Source organism: Agelaius phoeniceus, chromosome 1 (genome assembly GCF_051311805.1).
Source record: "Agelaius phoeniceus isolate bAgePho1 chromosome 1, bAgePho1.hap1, whole genome shotgun sequence".
NCBI lineage: Eukaryota > Metazoa > Chordata > Aves > Passeriformes > Icteridae > Agelaius > Agelaius phoeniceus.
In genome coordinates this window covers 14,297,024-14,314,654 of record NC_135265.1, presented here as the reverse complement: position 1 = coordinate 14,314,654, position 17,631 = coordinate 14,297,024, and the positions used below count along the sequence as shown (strand labels likewise).

At 37.3% G+C, this 17,631-nt stretch overlaps 1 protein-coding gene across 11 annotated transcripts in view; it reads right to left on the bottom strand.

Annotated features, from left to right (window-relative positions):
• Positions 1 to 992: 992 nt before the first annotated feature.
• PARD3 (par-3 family cell polarity regulator) overlaps positions 993 to 17,631 on the bottom strand; it is a 446,494-nt gene continuing 429,855 nt past the window's right edge. For all 11 annotated transcript variants that reach the window (XM_077173197.1, XM_077173317.1, XM_054645709.2 and 8 more), the window contains 3 exons: positions 17,168 to 17,288; positions 7,896 to 8,023; positions 993 to 4,505 (listed from right to left, as the gene is read on the bottom strand). In XM_077173197.1, coding sequence (XP_077029312.1) covers positions 4,112 to 4,505; positions 7,896 to 8,023; positions 17,168 to 17,288 — 643 coding nt within the window. In that variant the 3' untranslated portion in view covers positions 993 to 4,111. The remainder of the gene's footprint in view (positions 4,506 to 7,895; positions 8,024 to 17,167; positions 17,289 to 17,631) is intronic.

The window sequence follows — 17,631 nt, the reverse complement described above, 5'->3', positions numbered from 1 at the left end:
AGAAAGATGTAGAAACAGTCAGGCACAGCAAATAGAATTAGGAAATATTTTGAAAACAGTCTTGCAAGCCAGGACATGCAATAGCCAAATTCACTTTAAATCTCAATAACCCAAGTTCAAAGGTTTGAATTACTCAAGAATATCCTATGTTTAGCCAACACTGCTAATCTGGCACATCTCTTCCTTGTCTGGCCAAACCCTCCCCTTCTCAAAATACCCAGAACAGATAAATGCAGTGTTACAGATACTCATTAACAGAGAGAACATGACCGAAACATCAGCACAGCTTTGAAAGGCAGGCCTTATATCTACAGCCATGGTCACATATCTACAGTCATGATGGGCTTAAATTTTGTTTTGTTGTTCTTCCAGCTGTTTGCCAGCAGTAAATGGCAATTGTACTTTCCAGCCATGTTCAGCTGGGCTCTACGCCATTTTTCACTGTTTTTGATGGCAGAGTTCTCAAAGCATGCATTAAACTATCTGGCCTATGCAATAACTCACTAGGGTTGCACTCATGCTTCCAAGGAGGCCCATAAGAAGAGGGGAAATAGGTTTTTTGAGAAAGGCAGCAGTATTCTGCATTAGTAATATTAAACTTTCCCAAGGAATTTCAATAGCATTAACAAATTATTTTGATAAAATGCAGGAGGCTTTGCAGATGGTTTTCTCAGGGTTTCAACAGAGCAAAATGTGCAAGCTGCACACCCACTCCTCGATGTTGTGAGCTCCCTTACAGTCTGTCCTGTGACCATTCTCAAATATACTAATGTTACAGACTTAATCTCATAATGGTAATGCATCCACAAACAGATTACTGCAGTAATGTGGTTAGCTCAATTAACTTTTGAATCTATTCACTAGGCAGAACTAAAGGTCATTTTCTATTAAAATATCTCCCTCCCACTTCCTTATCACCCTTTGCAACTTACGGGAGTTAATATTAGAAATCCTGTCTACACTATGTCAGGAAGAAGACAGGGTGACAAAGCCAGAAAAAGACCTTATTCTTTACTAACATAACACAGACACAGCCCAAAGAGAACATCTGCCTTCTTTCATGAACACATCTAATTATGGTAAATTGTTAACACCTTGAAGAGGAGTTTCATAGAAGAGTAAACTTTAACATATGCCATCCTCACACATAAAACATCCTGTACTTCATACTTTTCCAAACACATGCCCTTTTTCCTACAACAGTTTATCAAAGGTCTTGTTTTGAAAAGGACTTCAACCTGTTTTCTATTCCTGTTGATGCATTTTTTTAGCACTTGCAATTATTTGCCAGTGCAAATAAATCTGCAGAAATGACAAACTATGTAATCTGGGAGTGCAGTCAGGAGATGAGACAGCAAGGCCTGCAAAACTGCAAATGCAATTATTTCCCCACGCCCAAATGCATGAGACTACAGTTCAAGTCTTTTGGAAAATCCTGCCTTTACTTTATTTGGGCACTGAAAGCTGCCTGTCCACCCTACAGATCCTGTTGTTCTTCCCCTTGAGATCCCACTCTAAAGTCACAGTGAATAATTTGACACTGTTATTGCCATGGCAACACCTTGATGTCATGCATACACAGAATCATGATTGACATTCCTGCAGTAACCAACAAAATGAGAAATGAGGGGAAGAAGGAGAAAACCAGACTCAGCTCCAATACTAATGGGGGAAACAGAGGATTATTGGCAGTGTAAATATTGCTTTATTCATAAATCTGCCTTCTGCCATTTTCCACCATGCCAACATTCCTGTGAAGGGCTCCCATCAGACCCCAAAACACAGAAAAAATGCAGAGGGGGTTCCAAACACATGCCTGGATTGGGCCAGATTGCAGTGGGTGTCCTTCTGACAGTGCTGTCCTTGGGAAAAGGACTCCATGCTACAGAAAAGAAGATTTTTACCACAGAGGTCAGTCTTAAAAAAGTGCCTCTTAAATGTCATAGGTATGGCCTAAAATAACACAACACATTAAACAATGTGGGTTTTGCCTCTGAGGACAGCCTTCAGGTGCTCAGATGGGTTGTAAACTCCTTTTCTTTTCTTTTCTTTTCTTTTCTTTTCTTTTCTTTTCTTTTCTTTTCTTTTCTTTTCTTTTCTTTTCTTTTCTTTTCTTTTCTTTTCTTTTCTTTTCTTTTCTTTTCTTTTCTTTTCTTTTCTTTTCTTTTCTTCTCTTTTCTTCTCTTTTCTTCTCTTTTCTTCTCTTTTTTCTTTTCTTCTCCTTTTCTTTTCTTTTCTTTTCTTCTCTTTTCTTCTCTTCTCTTCATGTTGAGAGGATGACACACACACACAAACCATTAGGAATAGTATAAAACAACATCTGTTGGGAATTTTTTGAACTCAATATCTGCAGCAGCTTTCATAGGGGTCTACAGGCAATACCAAGACAAGGATGGAAACAGCCTTTTATTCTAAATTTCATATGTACAAGGAAAGCCATTTTACACAGTTTTGTAAATTCTGTGTAAAAAAGCTACTGTCATCCAACGTCACTGTGCTTACACTAAGAACTTTTAAACATGGAGTACATTATTAACAACAAAAACTGTTAACAAACAGGCATAAAAGACAGATATGTGTGCTGATATTTCACATACATTCTAGAAATGAGTTGGCGCAAAAATAAAATGTGCCAGTAAAAAAAAATAGGCTTTTTTTTTTTTTTAAATCACGCAATACATGATTTTTTTTCTTGCTTTCTCTCCTTTTTTTACACAATATGCTGAGATCCATTCTCAAGCCTTTTCACATCAGGATTTGCAGGCACTTCAGCAACCCAGCTATATTTTTTTACAATACATGAAGTTCAGACCAACAAACAGAAAAACAGCTGCTGCAAAAGAAATTCTCATATCCCATATGCACATTCGAATATTACTCTCTGCTAGAGCAATCATTTTCTTAGTAATTTTTGGATACTGACATGTTTTCAGGATGATGTGTAACAGCTTGTCTCCATTTATCTCTCATTCATGTACTTAAAGGTTTCTTTTTAATGTAGCATCACGATGTAACAATATGGTATATGGAAGCACAAAGGAAATTGTCCACAAAGATTCACAATGCCTAAAAAGAGGGAATCGTTCTCTTTACAGGTATTTGATCCAAAGAAAAACTTTGATTTCCTCTGCTCTTACTTGGAGCTATCTCCAAAATTTGTCCAAAGACTACTGTGTACTAGATGAGCTGACATGACACCCTCCCTAGTTCTCTTCCTAGATACAAATGTCATATGACCAAATTAATTTAGAAGCAAAGCAAAGCAGAACTCAATTGCATGTGTGTTCATAATTTCCCATCTTTAATAAAATAGTGAAATATACTTATCAAAGGCTTCCCTGTGTCTGTATAAATAATCTCTCTCCAGTTATTTCATTTGTAATGGACTGTGCATTAAGATTATAAGGCAATTGGAACAGGATTCTCAGGATAACTGAAAGCTTAATATTGTTTTCCTTATGAGTCAGGATAAAGGCTTTTTTAATAAGCTCAGAGTGGGGAGAGAGAGAGAAAAAAAAGAGTGCGTATGTGCATAATAGAAGAAGGATAGTTTTTCAGCATATAGACACTTAAATATTGATCAACAAAGACTGGTAATGACTCCATCATAAAACATATCAGAACTCCAACTGCAATTCAGAGTAGAGCTCAGCCTTATCCACTCAAGAGCAATATGTACACCTCCTTCTGACCCAAGAGAAATAATACAGGACATGTCAATGCTTCCTTCAACCTCAAATTCATTAATTTTATGCCACAAAGCTGCATGTTGGTATAATAAGTCACTGCAAAGTAAAACACATTACAACAAATCCTAGCAAAAAGCCATTGACAGCTACAGGACTGGGCTAGAGAACTGGGAAGGCAGGGACAGTGCTGCTCACTTCCACTATGATTGTCAAATGGTGGAATGCCCTTCCATGGATTCAACACTTGGGACAGAACGACAAAGACGTAAGGCCCACCACTGCTTTGCCCAGATTTCCAAAGGCACTGAAATAGAAAACGGATATATTCCTTAGTACCATCAGCGTAAAAAGTTTTCAAAATAGAAGTCTTTATATGAAAATGTTCCTTATTGCATGGAAAGCTGATCCTCCTTTTCTTCACCTCAAGAATAGAACGGTCTTCCCTTTTCTGGTGTTTGCAATCTGTTCAGCCTCGCTACCTGAGATGGTGAAGGCGGTACATCTTGTCTGAAAGGACCTTTAGGAGGGGCATAATTAGGGTCCTGAATTTTCTTATATGAGTCATAGTTGCTAGGCCCTTCAGAAGAAGTTTTTTTTTTCAGTTGTTGTTCTTTCCGCCTCTGCTCTTGACGGAGCAGTTCTTGTGTTTCTAGCATCACCCTGGCATTAAAGCCATGTCCCCCCATATAGCCATTCCTTGATCCCTGGTAGCTGGAATATCTGGGATTTTCCTTCGCAGTCTGGAACCCTTCTCCAGGGGAATAACTCTGCTCCCAGGAGTCTTGAGATACAGAACTGGCATTTTTCCTGCTTTGCCTGAAAGAAAAATGAAAAGGTTTTTAAGACAAATGTTCTGGTTCACCTTTGACTGTTATTGACAACAATGACTGGAAAGAAAGCAGCTTCTGTCATGCCCAGAGATGGCATTCTCCAGAAGTCACTTTCTAGAGTCACAGTTCTCTTCTGCCCCAAAATGATTTCTTGTCTCTCTTGTTGGGAGAACAATTCCTAGAGAGCTGAACTATATTTCTAGGCCTCTGCAGGAGGAATACACCATGAAAACCCATCCAGCTATAATTCCCCTCATGTTCTCAAGAAAAGTGTTATAATTCAGTTGCAGGCTAGGAAAGACCATAGGTGTTTCTGTGCTTCCTAAGAATGCAGGTGACAGCCAACAGTTGTAAAGTCACTCATGAAAGATTTGAATCTAGACTGACACTTGATTATTTAATCAAGTGCAACAGGCAGGTCCTTAAAACACCTGTGCCCTAACACTGCACAAGTCAGAAGGTAAAGCCCATTACTGAGAGGTAGTTCCAGTTTCTTTCTCTCATGTCCAGAACTAAGGAATTTAGTGCTATAAGGAGTGTTTCCCAGTCTGCTATAGCTTTTGTAAAAGAAGAGGGAGAGAGAACATTTTTTACTCATTTTTTGGCTCCAGGGAGTAGATAAATAGGCCAAATACACACAGGAATTACAAATTCTTATCTCTTTTCACAATAAATCACCACATTATTTTGAAGACAGATTATGGTTTTGAAATAACTTTAATTTACTATCAAACTGCTAGATGCTTGTATGAATTTAAAATAAGATTGGTGGTGATAAAGTAAAACAATTTTCTGCTGCAGCAAAAGAGATACCCACTTTGAGATTAAAATTAGAGTATGAGAATCAAGCAATAAAATAAAATATATTGCGACATAAATCAATAAGAAAATAATTTAGTTGTTTATATATGGCTTGGTTTTTCATGTCATCACATATGACAGTGTGCCTCATCCAATGAATATGCAGCAGAGGGACAGGAGAACTGGAAAATTTTTCTACCATTACTAAAAGTAAAAAGTCACCCAATGCTTTTGCAATCTTCCTTCTACATGTATAATTTAAAAATTACCATATCTACCTTATTTCATAACTGATTCTGAGGCCTCTGGATGAAAAATATTATGCAAGATGAATGTGAATTATTGCAGAAAAAGTTACAACATAATGTAAATTCTTACAAAATTTTTATAGCTGTTATTTGTAATCTCATATCCAACTTTGCCAAAGCAACAATGCTTCTGAGTCATGTTTTATCACTCCCTGGAACAAGAGCAAATTGAACGAACCTCTGTAGGCTACGAAACTGTCAGGTTCCTGATCTAGAGCAAGATAAATTTTAAGTAATACAAAATTAACATGGAGTCAAACCTTGCTCTTACAGTTTCACATGGGACAAGAGGATGACTAGTTGAACCAATTTAATTTACTGACTGTTTTCTGGTACTTGTTCAAAATTAGTTGGCACGCTTTCCCTGTCTTTCTGGAAAGTTCCTTTAAAATTGACTCAAGAGTTTATTTGCCTTCAGTACTAAAGATCTGAATGTGCAAAGGGGAAAAAATAGGAGGCTCTTAGAGAATTCACAGGATGAAAGGCAACAAAGCTCAAGAATGAAGCCAGCGTACAAACTTCAATCCTTACAAAGTCATGCTTGCAACATTAAGCTTGGGACCTAGATTTTTCAGAGTAACAGTAGGATTTCTTTAAAGATCAGTCACAGTGTAGGAACAGTTTGTAAAGCTGGAGAACTCAATGTTGTTACAGGAGTATTGTGGTATTTACAGTGCTGAACGTTAGCCCTGCAGTTCTGTCTGCTCTCAGCACAGCTGAAACACCCAGAGAGCTCAAACTAATCCATTAAATTATCATTAATTACACAGTAACGTGCATTGCTAGATTGCTAGCCATTTCTCATGTTGAAAACCACCTTGAGTAAAGTTCTCAGTAACTCTTTTCAAAACAAGCATTTCTATGAGCTGTTCTATGATCTATTTTTCATATTTCTTGTTGATTAATTTTCTTGTAGATTAAATTTCACCTTAGAGTTTTTAATTTCTGCCACTGAACAGCACTGCAACTGATTCCAACTTTTAAATGCTACCAGCCATTGTGAACAGGGGAAGCAAGTTTTAAGCATCATAGTTTTAAAGCTATTAATGAACATGGTTGAGTGGGGCTAGCATAACTGAAAGAGAATTACTTAGGAGAAACAATATGGCATTAATAGGTGTGGTCAGTTCCAAAGGAAGGCAGAGATAAAACAAAGAGGGGATATAAAGATTTTCAAGATGAGAAACTAATGATCTCAGAAAATACAAGAACTTTACATTTCCCTTTCCCACCTTCCAAACTTAACAGAAAAAATTTTACACTGCAAGGTGTTAAAGCATTTGAAAATCTGAAACTGTTTTATTTTCAAAGATACTGCTAAGATAAGAGTTCATGGCTAGATAACTTTGCTATAAGGCTTATATTTGTTTCCAAAAAAAGAGTTATACCTCGTAAAACATATCTTGTCACAACAAATTTTTTTTTCCACACCATTTCCACACAAGTCATGAAAAAAAATACAGCCTTATTGGAAAGCAATTTGACACCAAGCTCTGGTGTAAATTATTCTCCATTCAACCATTGCTGATATTTCAAAATGCAAAGACTATTTGCATAATGCTTAACTATGAGAGTTAATTTGTAATACAAGCTGGCTAAACTTCTATTAATTCTTAAAATAAATATCAAGTAAAAGCCATTTTGCCCAAACAACTAGTCCTTTAAAGCACCTACTATTTTTAAAAAATATAGTTTTGTTTACACAAAAAATCAATTAATTTTCAGCATTCTATATCTGTTAAAAAATGTATATATGCAAACTTGAAGACCTTTGGTTTCCTGGATAATTTTCTCAGTTCCATGTTTTTTTGTTGGAGGTCTTGAAATTTTTTTCCCCTTTTAATTTTTTTTCCATAGTAACATCTCAAAGATAGAATTTCTACCCAGTAAGGAATTAGGCAAGAGAAAAAAAAATCATCTGACATATCAAAATGGGACACCTCATGTCATGCTCAGGAGACTTTTGTAATTGCAGAAAATTAAACTGGATGGTGTCCCACAAAGAATAGGTTTGTTTTAATATTTCAATTCTATTGGGTGCTGAATGTCATCAAATTCCCCTGAAATCAGCTCTGAAGAAATTCTCTGAAGCAATTCTCAGCTACCACGTGCTCTCACTTAAGAAATTCTATGCCTCTTCCGCAGTGAATACATTCCACCTGATATCAATGCTGAACAAAAGTGTCTGCACAAAGTCTGACATTTTCCACCACAAATGAAATTAGCTGCAGGCTCCTAGGCACAAAGAGCTTTGGAAGTTCCCATACCTGGGCAAGGAGCTGTACTGGCGCTGGGCTTGCTGGAAACTCTCCCGTTCCTCCTGCCGCTGCCGCTGCATTTGGACCTCCACCGACACGGAGTGCCTGCCACTCTGCGAGTATGTCTTGGTGTTTGGCTACAAAACAAAATGAAAGTGTCTTAAACAAAGCAGAAAAACACCCACAAAAGAGCTGTCTTTTAAGTGGCTATTGTACAAATACAGCCATACTTGTTTTAACACGCAGTTCGAGCAGCTCTTGCACAATAATTAGGGTAAATTCTGACCCGTAACAGTGGCCTGTGCTACAAATTCTGTTTCTGAAATGTATGAGCAAGGAATCATCTAGAATGGGTTATGCTTTTACAACACTGTAATTTAAATTAAGTCAGTGGAACAGATTTTCAGACTGTAAGTTAGCTAGCCCTGCTAATGCTAAGTTCTACACCCCCCTAAGGATTTGAGGGGGGGAGGAATACAGCAGCTCCTTTGACTCAAGTGATGCTCTGCCTTAGTGGAACCATCCTATTTTTCAGTTGGCCCAAAGACTGGGAAAACACTTTCTGGTTCAATATGATCAAAGAGATAAATTCAGCAAGTCTCTTGTGGACAATGAGGACTCCTGTATCTCTGAGTAGGGTCTTGATGAGGTGACAATTTGAAACGTTGAAGCCAATACTAAAAGCAAGTGAAAATGGATGGTCTTTCTGGGAATAGAGAGTATTACAGGTCAAGATCCGACAGAATGGCTGGATTCAAACTTTGGACCATGGAAAAGGTTACTTTTGTAGAGATACCTATCACTTTCTTCAGATTTTGTGATTCCATTTTGCAAAATAAAAATCAAAGAATGCTATGGGCTTTTCTTGTTGTTTTACTAATAAAGTTTTGCTTACAAAGAAACAGACCATTAGTTTTTTTCTCCTTAAAATTACCAGTACTATTCAAAATATGTAAGTTTAAATATGGGGAGGTTAGGGAGCATAAGCACTTGTCTGAGCCTGGGACTGATACAGCTTGTCTCAGACTTACTTTTAAAAGCATGTTTTGCCTTTTTATCTCTGCTTTTCCTCAAAACAAACATCTCTTGTTTTTTTCCCCATTATAATTTCTGCAGCAGAAAGAGATGGCTCACAAATATATGCAAGAGAAAAAAGATTTCCAAAAGCTTTGCACATAGAAGACAAGTTTTAGAAACTAGAGTTGTCATTTGAGACGTGTCTCACTATAGTCACGCACCTGCAGGTAGCCAGAAACAACAAGTTTTAAACAGGTGTACAACTTTTAGAAATTTGTTGTCAATGAGAATGCACTTCAGACAGAGCATCAGTCTCAGCTCAGAATTTAACAGATACAATTTTCCCATTATAAGAAGATTCCTGGGTGAAATAATCAGAATGTGAAAGCACAGACTAGGAATAACAGTGAACTCATTTAAGAGAATCCTGAATGTAACAGAAATGTCTATTTCAGAACAGGTTACTTTTTACTCTGTAAAAACCTCTGTAAAACAGCATTTCTAATGAAAAAATGCTTTAGGAATGGTGAGATGAAGCAACAAATTGAGAAAACAGAATCATGTGTCAGCCTTGTGGGAAATTTTCTTAGAGATGAATAAGCTGTACATATGTATGTCCAAACCAACAACCCCCACAGAGATTTCCTACTATATTAAATAAGGGCTACACATACAGAGCAGCGTTTCAGTTATTGCATATGTCAACATTTCTAACTTTCTTGACTTTATTGAGAGTCTTCTGACATTTGGTATTTTATTGAAGGGCTCAGCTTATGGAAGGGAGTGATTACCTGAAAATCATAGGGTTTATTTGTGAATTCTCTCCTCTGTGGTTATAAGCAGCTTACAGCAAACCAGAGGGAAACTCAGAAGTTCCCATATCAAGTTCCCCATAAAGAATAAAAACATTTAAACTAAGATTTTACAGCCAATCTCCTAATTTCATGGGTTTCACTTCAACAACATTGGAAAGCTTGCAGCTACATTATGTCATATGTGAGAAAGTAGTTATCATAGATAAGACATGAAATCAAAATTGCTTCTCTTTATTTGAAAACAGTTTCAATTTTTTCAGTTGGCTGTAAATATAATGGATTAAAGAACTTGACAGTACAGAGTATGGTTAAATCACCAAAAAGGTGGAGATAAGATTGAGCTGCTGCTCAGTTTAGGTTTATACAGGACCATAAAATGCATCACCTAGAAAGCAAACACACATGTGTGGACAGATGAAGTTACCACAAAAGCCTGCAGTAAAGTGACAGAGGCTCTGAAAGTCCTAATGCAGTATGAATGGACTAAGATCAAAATGTAACTTCAGAGATATTTCTTTTTAATGCACAGCGGAACCAATGGCTCAATAGAGGCAGGAGCTGTCACTCCTGTCTGCCTGCTGTAGTGCATGGCCAGAATGACAGGATCTGAGGAGTCAGGTCTGGAGTCTCTGCAGTTCAGAAAGAATTTCATCTAATGGACGACATTTATAATTTGATGGGTCTAAAGGCAAACATCTCAAATCCATTATCTGATTTACTGAAGGTATGCCCTGTTAAACTAAGAGGATTTGCAATACTTAGCTAATCTGGAAAGGACATATATTTAGTCTGAATGTTGTTCACATCTAGAATAAGCTGTTCATATAATTGAATCTATTATCTCATTTCCAAAAATATGTCAATGAGACACAAAAATCTTCCCTTTGTATGCGATCATAAATTCCATATCATAAAACCATTTTATTAATGAAAAGGCAATTCTTTCAAAACTTTTCATTCAAAACCTCATTGTGAATGCCCTCAATATGTGGTTATGATGATATAAAGACTTAATATATTCCATTTTGGACCTTTAACTTGCTCAGTAAAACACAAATCTCCATACAGTGATAAAACTTTTCAATGTGCTGTTGATTAAAGTAACTAAACAAAAAATATTTATATAATAAATAACTGCTCTTCAAAAACGAATTGGTAATTTTGTCTCAGTTCTCATAGTATGCTTTTATACACATATATTTTAATAAAATCCATTCCTAAACACACATCTATATAAATACCCAGTCCATTTATGATAGCATAAAATGGAGAAAATTAAGAATGTTGCACTATTTTCAGATCTTTCAACAGAGCAAAAAAATGTTTACAGGAACACACATAACAAAGTAATTATAACACTGATATCAACACAAGGCTAAGTACAATTATAACAACCTGAAACCATCCAACAAAGCTGGCAACAGCTCGGTCCTCACAGAATAGATTGATAAGAACTCTGGCTTTGCTTGCAATGAGATGTATGACAAGCACTGACCTTTTAAATTAGGATGTGGTCAAGGCCACAATAACAATCAAGGCTGAGTTATACAAATAAATGTATGCTCATGTCTTCCACAATACATTTAAGTGGCAATGATAGTGCATTCAGCATTGTTAAACAATATTCAGCATATAAAACTGTGCTTTAAGATAGATGAAATTACACAGCTCTCTTCCCAAAGATGCATTAATTTAAAACCAGGGCTGCAAAGTTTAAAGTTTCTACCTTCTCACTCTATGCAAACAACATTTTTTGTTACAGAGTAGCTCTGTAACAGAACATGCAACCCTCATGCCTCAAGTTGCAGTGACCATTATCAGCAGGCTAGAGCAAGATATTTTAGGGACAAATGTCCCTCCTCTCTTTTCCTGCCTATCCCAGGGGCTGCCGACACAGCTCCTGTCCCTGTAGTGAAATGCACAGTGGCATTTCTACCCACACAGGGGAGTCCTGTGTGGAGGCAGCAGGGATCCCTCAGGAATGGCACAGGTCAAAGCTGCCACTGAATTACAGAGAGGAGATCATGGGGCCATCCAGGGCTTTCCAGGGAGACCCAGCCAGTTCAGGGGACAGGAGATCTACCAGTGGCAATGGCATTCCTATCTGACAGCCAGGAGCCAGGGGGACAAGCTGGGAGAAGTGCTTACTCAGACTCACAGAACGCTTTGGGTTGATAAAGAAATAGTTAACAAGGAGATTACTAAAGGAGCAAGTCCCTTAGTACTTTCCCAGCTATTAAAAAACCCCACTATTTTATTAAAATAAATGCGCTTTTTTTTTTTTTTTCCTAGATTAAGCTCTGTGTTTAACCAAGAAGTTTCAAGTTCACCTGGGAACTTGGCACGCACAAGGCCCCCCAAAAATCTGTGGTTCTCATAGTGCAGCATTAATTAGAAATAGATAAGATTAAATGACCTTGCCTGCTTTATGTGTAAATGTACTTGGCACAGATGACAGACAATCCAGTAACTGTGTATATCAAAATTCAGAATGATAAAAGACATTCAGTGTCTCAGGGAGATGTCCTTGAAAACTATTTTTACTTCCATCTTTGTGTTTATGTTGCTATGGTGAAGAGAACATATAGCAGCATGTCTTTTAGAAATTGCCAACAGGTGCATGTATTAACTCAAGCAACATGTAATAAGAAAATCCCTTTCTGTACCTTTCTGTGGTGTATATGTAGGAAGCTGAGCAGAATGGAACAATGATTTCTGTTCTCTATTAGGAGCAGCAGAAGGAAAATCTTCAGTATGACAAAAACAAACCACTAAGCCCTGAAATTCTGCTTGAGGAATTTATGCTCACTGTGAGCTATAAATATGTTTCTTTACTAACTAAAATGACTTAATTTTATTTTAAAATCTTATATCTTCATTTTTAAATTTCAAATATAACAGTAGATTAAAGCTAGTGGATAAAAAAGTTAAAAATAAAAAAAATGTTAAAGTTAGAGCCTAAACCTTAGCAAAAATTGCTGGTATTTTATTAAATCCTTTGCAGATTTGATATATAAAATGGATATTAACTACACAGGTAAAGAGAAATTACCTGTGGATACACTTTCCTAAAAGTTATTATAATAATAATTTTGGGTTCCTCTCTGAAAGAGATTGTGAGATAGGAAAAACTGCAATTTAGCTTCTAAGGTTTTTGTCTGCTGCAATACTCCATTAGATATTGCCTAATATCTTGCATAAAATGTCCTAAAATAGATGCTTGAAATGGATTAATAATAGAAAGAATTATTACAATACTTCTCTTTCTCACTAATATGTTGAGTAATTCTACATAATTTACACTGACTGATATAAACTTTACAATGTTTGTTTTGAATAAAGTCTGTTATTCATTTTTTCATGTAATATTAATATGCTATGGTCAAAGTTATAGCAATAAAAATGTTTCCTAAAGAATCTTAGACTATTTAAAATTTAGTATGGCTTTGAAAAGGTCAAGGACTTGACTACAGGGATAAGAAATAAGTACATTAAAGAGAAAAAAAAAGATTTTTTTTTTCTATAGAGACAAGACCTACACACCAACAAACAGCAGAAAACAGCCAAGCAGAAAAAAACCCCAGCTCTTCTGAGCCTTTAGTTATCAAGCCATGTATAAATATATTATTAGGACTCCTGGAGTCTTTCCTCTATGAAAATCATGTAATTATTTACTTTTCACAAATTTGTGCATGTAATTAAAGCTATACTCAGCCAAGTCAGGTAGTGTATATATTATGACCTAGTTAGCTGTTATCTTTAGAAAATCAAGCACATTTTTATTTGACTCCTAAATATTTTAAGTACATTTTGCTGAGCTGCTCTCTCAAAACCAGATTTTTCCTGTCATTCAAATAGATCCAGCATGACTGGAGATGAATGTATTTGTGAATGGAATTTGCCACCTCCCATTTTCAGCACCAATTATTGTATTGAATATGATGAAATAAAGCACCAACTTTTGTCCCTAAGCATCTTTGTGGGCTTTTTTGGATCACTGGTGTGCTTCCACAAGCAGGACTGGCAAGCAGCTGTAGTGTTTTCCATGGATTTAAAATGCTTTTTTTTAAATTGGATTGTTCACTCCCATGGCATTTAGGGCTACAGAGCTGTGGTTTTGTTATTGAAGGGGTGGGTGTGTCTGTTAATCAAGATGTGACTAGGCAAAAATACAAGATGTGGAACAAATTACAACCAAGTCCCCCGAAGTCTGGAACTGGTACAAAGTAAGCCTCAGCAGACCTATCCAGAAAAGCACAGAAAACACAGGCTCAGCTTTGGTACAAAACAGAAAAATCAGCCCCAAAAGAATCCTCATTGGTATAAAAGTGTCATAGCAACATCAAGGGCTTAAATATTAGCAGACACACTGTAATTCCATGCAATTCTGCATGTCCAGATACACATTTCTGCACTTTGACTGGAATTAACACCAGCAGGATTAAAATGGATTAATTAAATTTTATGTTATTTTTATCTTTTTTTTCCCATGCAACATCAGGCCTATAGTATTGCCCTTAAAAGCCTCTTGTACCTCACGTTTTGAAATACAAACACATAAAAAGCACCACATAAAAGAAAAAAAAGAAAAGCTATGATGCCTGAGAAAGCCATCCTAAAATAAACAAATACAAAAATCCCTTCCATAAAGCTTTGGCTCAGGTTACAGAACCAGTGAATTTTAGACACAGCTTGATATTGCAACATTTAGGCAGTTATTTAAACCCTAACAGTGTGTCATTCAAATGGCCTTGAGCAGAAATGTTATGCTGCTTAATAGACAGTGTCCTCTCATTCCAGCACTATCACTTTTTGTGTCTGTTCAGCTGCCTGATGCTGTTGAACACTCACAGGCAGTCAAGTACTTTGTTTACTGGCAGGACAAACCCAGTGGGGCAAAAAGTCCAGTGCTGTTGCACTGCTCAAGTACAGAGAAATGACCTTCACCTGATGGGCCTCAGCAGGAAGGGATGGGCCAGGCACCCACAGGTACCATCAGAGCCACTTGTGCTCCATGGAATGACATCTGCCTCCCACCCAGGGAGGAGACTGAAGGTATCTGCCACAGGTAACTGGACTCCTGTGTCACAGGTCATTAATAGTCTGGGAGAAACTGGAGTTGGTGAGGTTTACAGGACTATTTTTATAATATATTAGTGGGTTTCTGAGGCATTGAGCTCCTCTGAATATCCTCAGAGCTGCCAGATTTCCATCAGCATCCATTACTTCCACTGCAAACTCCATGTTCCTTTATACTTCCTTAAAGTAACCAACAGTCCCCCATCACATCAGCACTTCATTCCCTGTCCTCAACCATGCCATCAGCTTGGTAATGAGAAATGCAAACTACTTATCACCTCATAGCACACACTTCTCCAAGGATGGGCTTTTCCTCTCTTTCTGTCCTAACCAGGTCAGAGTTGACTGCTGCCTTGTGGCTCAGAGGCTTCTCTGTATGCAAAGCCTTTTGTTTATGTAGGCTGCACAACCCATCTCCCTCAGGTGAAAACTCTCTTTTCAACAATGGCCCACGTACAGTTGCACTTTGCACTGCTGTGGTTTGGAACCAACAGCTCCCAGATGGAGAAGACTGAAAACACACTGATGAATGTATCTAAGTATTTTCCTACACATGTATTTTAAACCAATTCTGCATTTTTTTGGTGTCATCGGTATTTAATAACACATCTGGATCTGTTTTGAGAAGTTGTCTCAAGAAAGTCTATAATTTTAGACTAACATGTTAAAGTAGTACAACACACTCCTTAAAAAAGAGGGTAATGGCTCTTTAAAACACTGTAGTGCTGAAATGGATGAGATCATTGCTTTATCCTTTCCAAGCATTGTGATCTTGAAAGGCTGGAGTACACGATGGAAAAATAAAATTATAAGTCAAATAGACTCTGGGCAACTTTTTTTTAAAGTACTTATCTAAAATAAAACATTTGGTCACCTTTGTATTTAACAGCAGAGCAGCTCCTACAAAAGCAACAATAAGCTTCAGAACTAATATTAATACATTAAGCTGAATTAGTCACTTTGAGCTCATTTGCATGATCTGTAGAAGGGGAGTAAACAGAGAGATAACATTTGTTTGAATAAGAGAAAATAGAAAGGTCAATGTTCTGACCCAGAATTTAGGAAATTATTCCATTCCTAAGGTAATCAGTCTGTCATCCAAATAATTCCCTTCTCATTCATTACAAGAAAGTATGATAAAAGCCAAGTTGACTGTCTAAAGTTGCTATGGCATTTAGATATACAACAATTTGGCCCATGACCTCCAGTAGTTAAGTTCTCAAGTCTTCAAGAGTGCAAGCTTTTCTCATACACAGTTTTCCCAAGAGTGTTGCTGAAATCTCTCATTTGGAAAGCAAACAGTAGCTGATATGGGTAACAGAAGGTATCAACTACACCCACCCCCAACCTACCCCAAATGGCTGAACTCCCTGTGATGAGCTAGCACATTGTCTTCCCCACCTCAAACTGAAAGCATCTGCTCATAAAAATTATTCCATTTCAGAGGAAGTTAGATGTTTTCTAATACAAGAAAAGAGAAGCCTATATGCTGATACTGTTGTTCCCAGTGACTTCTTACACAGACATGGTGGCTCTTTGGCTATTCTCACCTCAGTCCCGTGTGCATGGCTATGCTGAGCATAGCTCGCCACCCTCACTTGCTTCAGAGGAAGCTGTGAGAGTTTCTACTGCTGTCATCACACAGTTCCCACTTTTTTGGGAACACAAACAAGTTGTTCACTGTCTTTATCATGGAATTTTCAACAAAATTACAGGTTTTGCCTCATATTTAAAGGATCCTAATTTAGGATATGCAATTGATTAAAAAGCAGCACTAATTCATTCAATTATGTTAATCAAGATAAGCACGAGTATTTAAATAATTGTATCACATTACTGGATCAGTTTGAACAGGATTTAAAAGATCAATTAGGACATATATCTCAGTATAGAACTGTCTCAGCTAATGTAAGTGTCAGAGTGGTACTACTGTAAAGGAGGCTCATCTCTCTTTTACTGCGAAAAGACATAGTTCTGCCTTTATGAAAATAACTCAAAACAGTGATATTGCTTCAGAGAAAATAGCATTTACAAGGTTACATCTTCCATTATTTATTGCTAGTATGTATATTATTCTGCTTTTCCTTGAAAATTTCAGATCAATAGGTACTGCCTTTGATACTAATCCAAGCAGTAACTCCCAGAGTCAAGGGTCTAACCACGGAGCAAATAATGCTGTCTGCACCCATGACAGATGGCTGAAGAAGTTTAGAACTGTAGTAAACACCAATGAACCTAAAATGAGGATCACAGCAAGGGCAGAAGCGTGGAGGCAGAGCACCCTGCCTCCCTTTTGGTCTGCTCCCAACCCACCCAGGAAGAGCAGGAGTCAGGCAGGTGTCCCAGCTTTGGCAGGCCCTGCACACTCACCCACGGCTGCTCGAAGCTGTACGTGCGTCTCCTGTCCTCCACGTCCTCGTCCTGCTTCGCCTGCTGGAACTCCTGGCGCAGGCGCTGTATCCGGTCGTGGTTGTTGGGGGTGGATCTGTTGCTAAAAGAGAAGGATGGAAATGATCAATATACCTGGGAACTGCCACCTGTGACTGGGACTGCTGCTGCAGTGCAGGACTGCAGACATGAAAATAATTTACAAGCATTTCGTCCAAAGATCTTTAGGTTTTTAAAGATTACTAATGCTGTTTGTCTAATAAAGAAGTTTCAGATGTTGCAAGGACAAGACAAATAAGAATATTCCTAAAAATTATCATAAGCTGTTGGCACCTTTTCAGTATATGTCACTCCTAGAGAATGAAGAAGAATAGATATAGTAGTGTCAGACTTAACATAAAGGGAAATTAAAAGTCCTAATGATCTCTGCTACTGAATAAACAAGA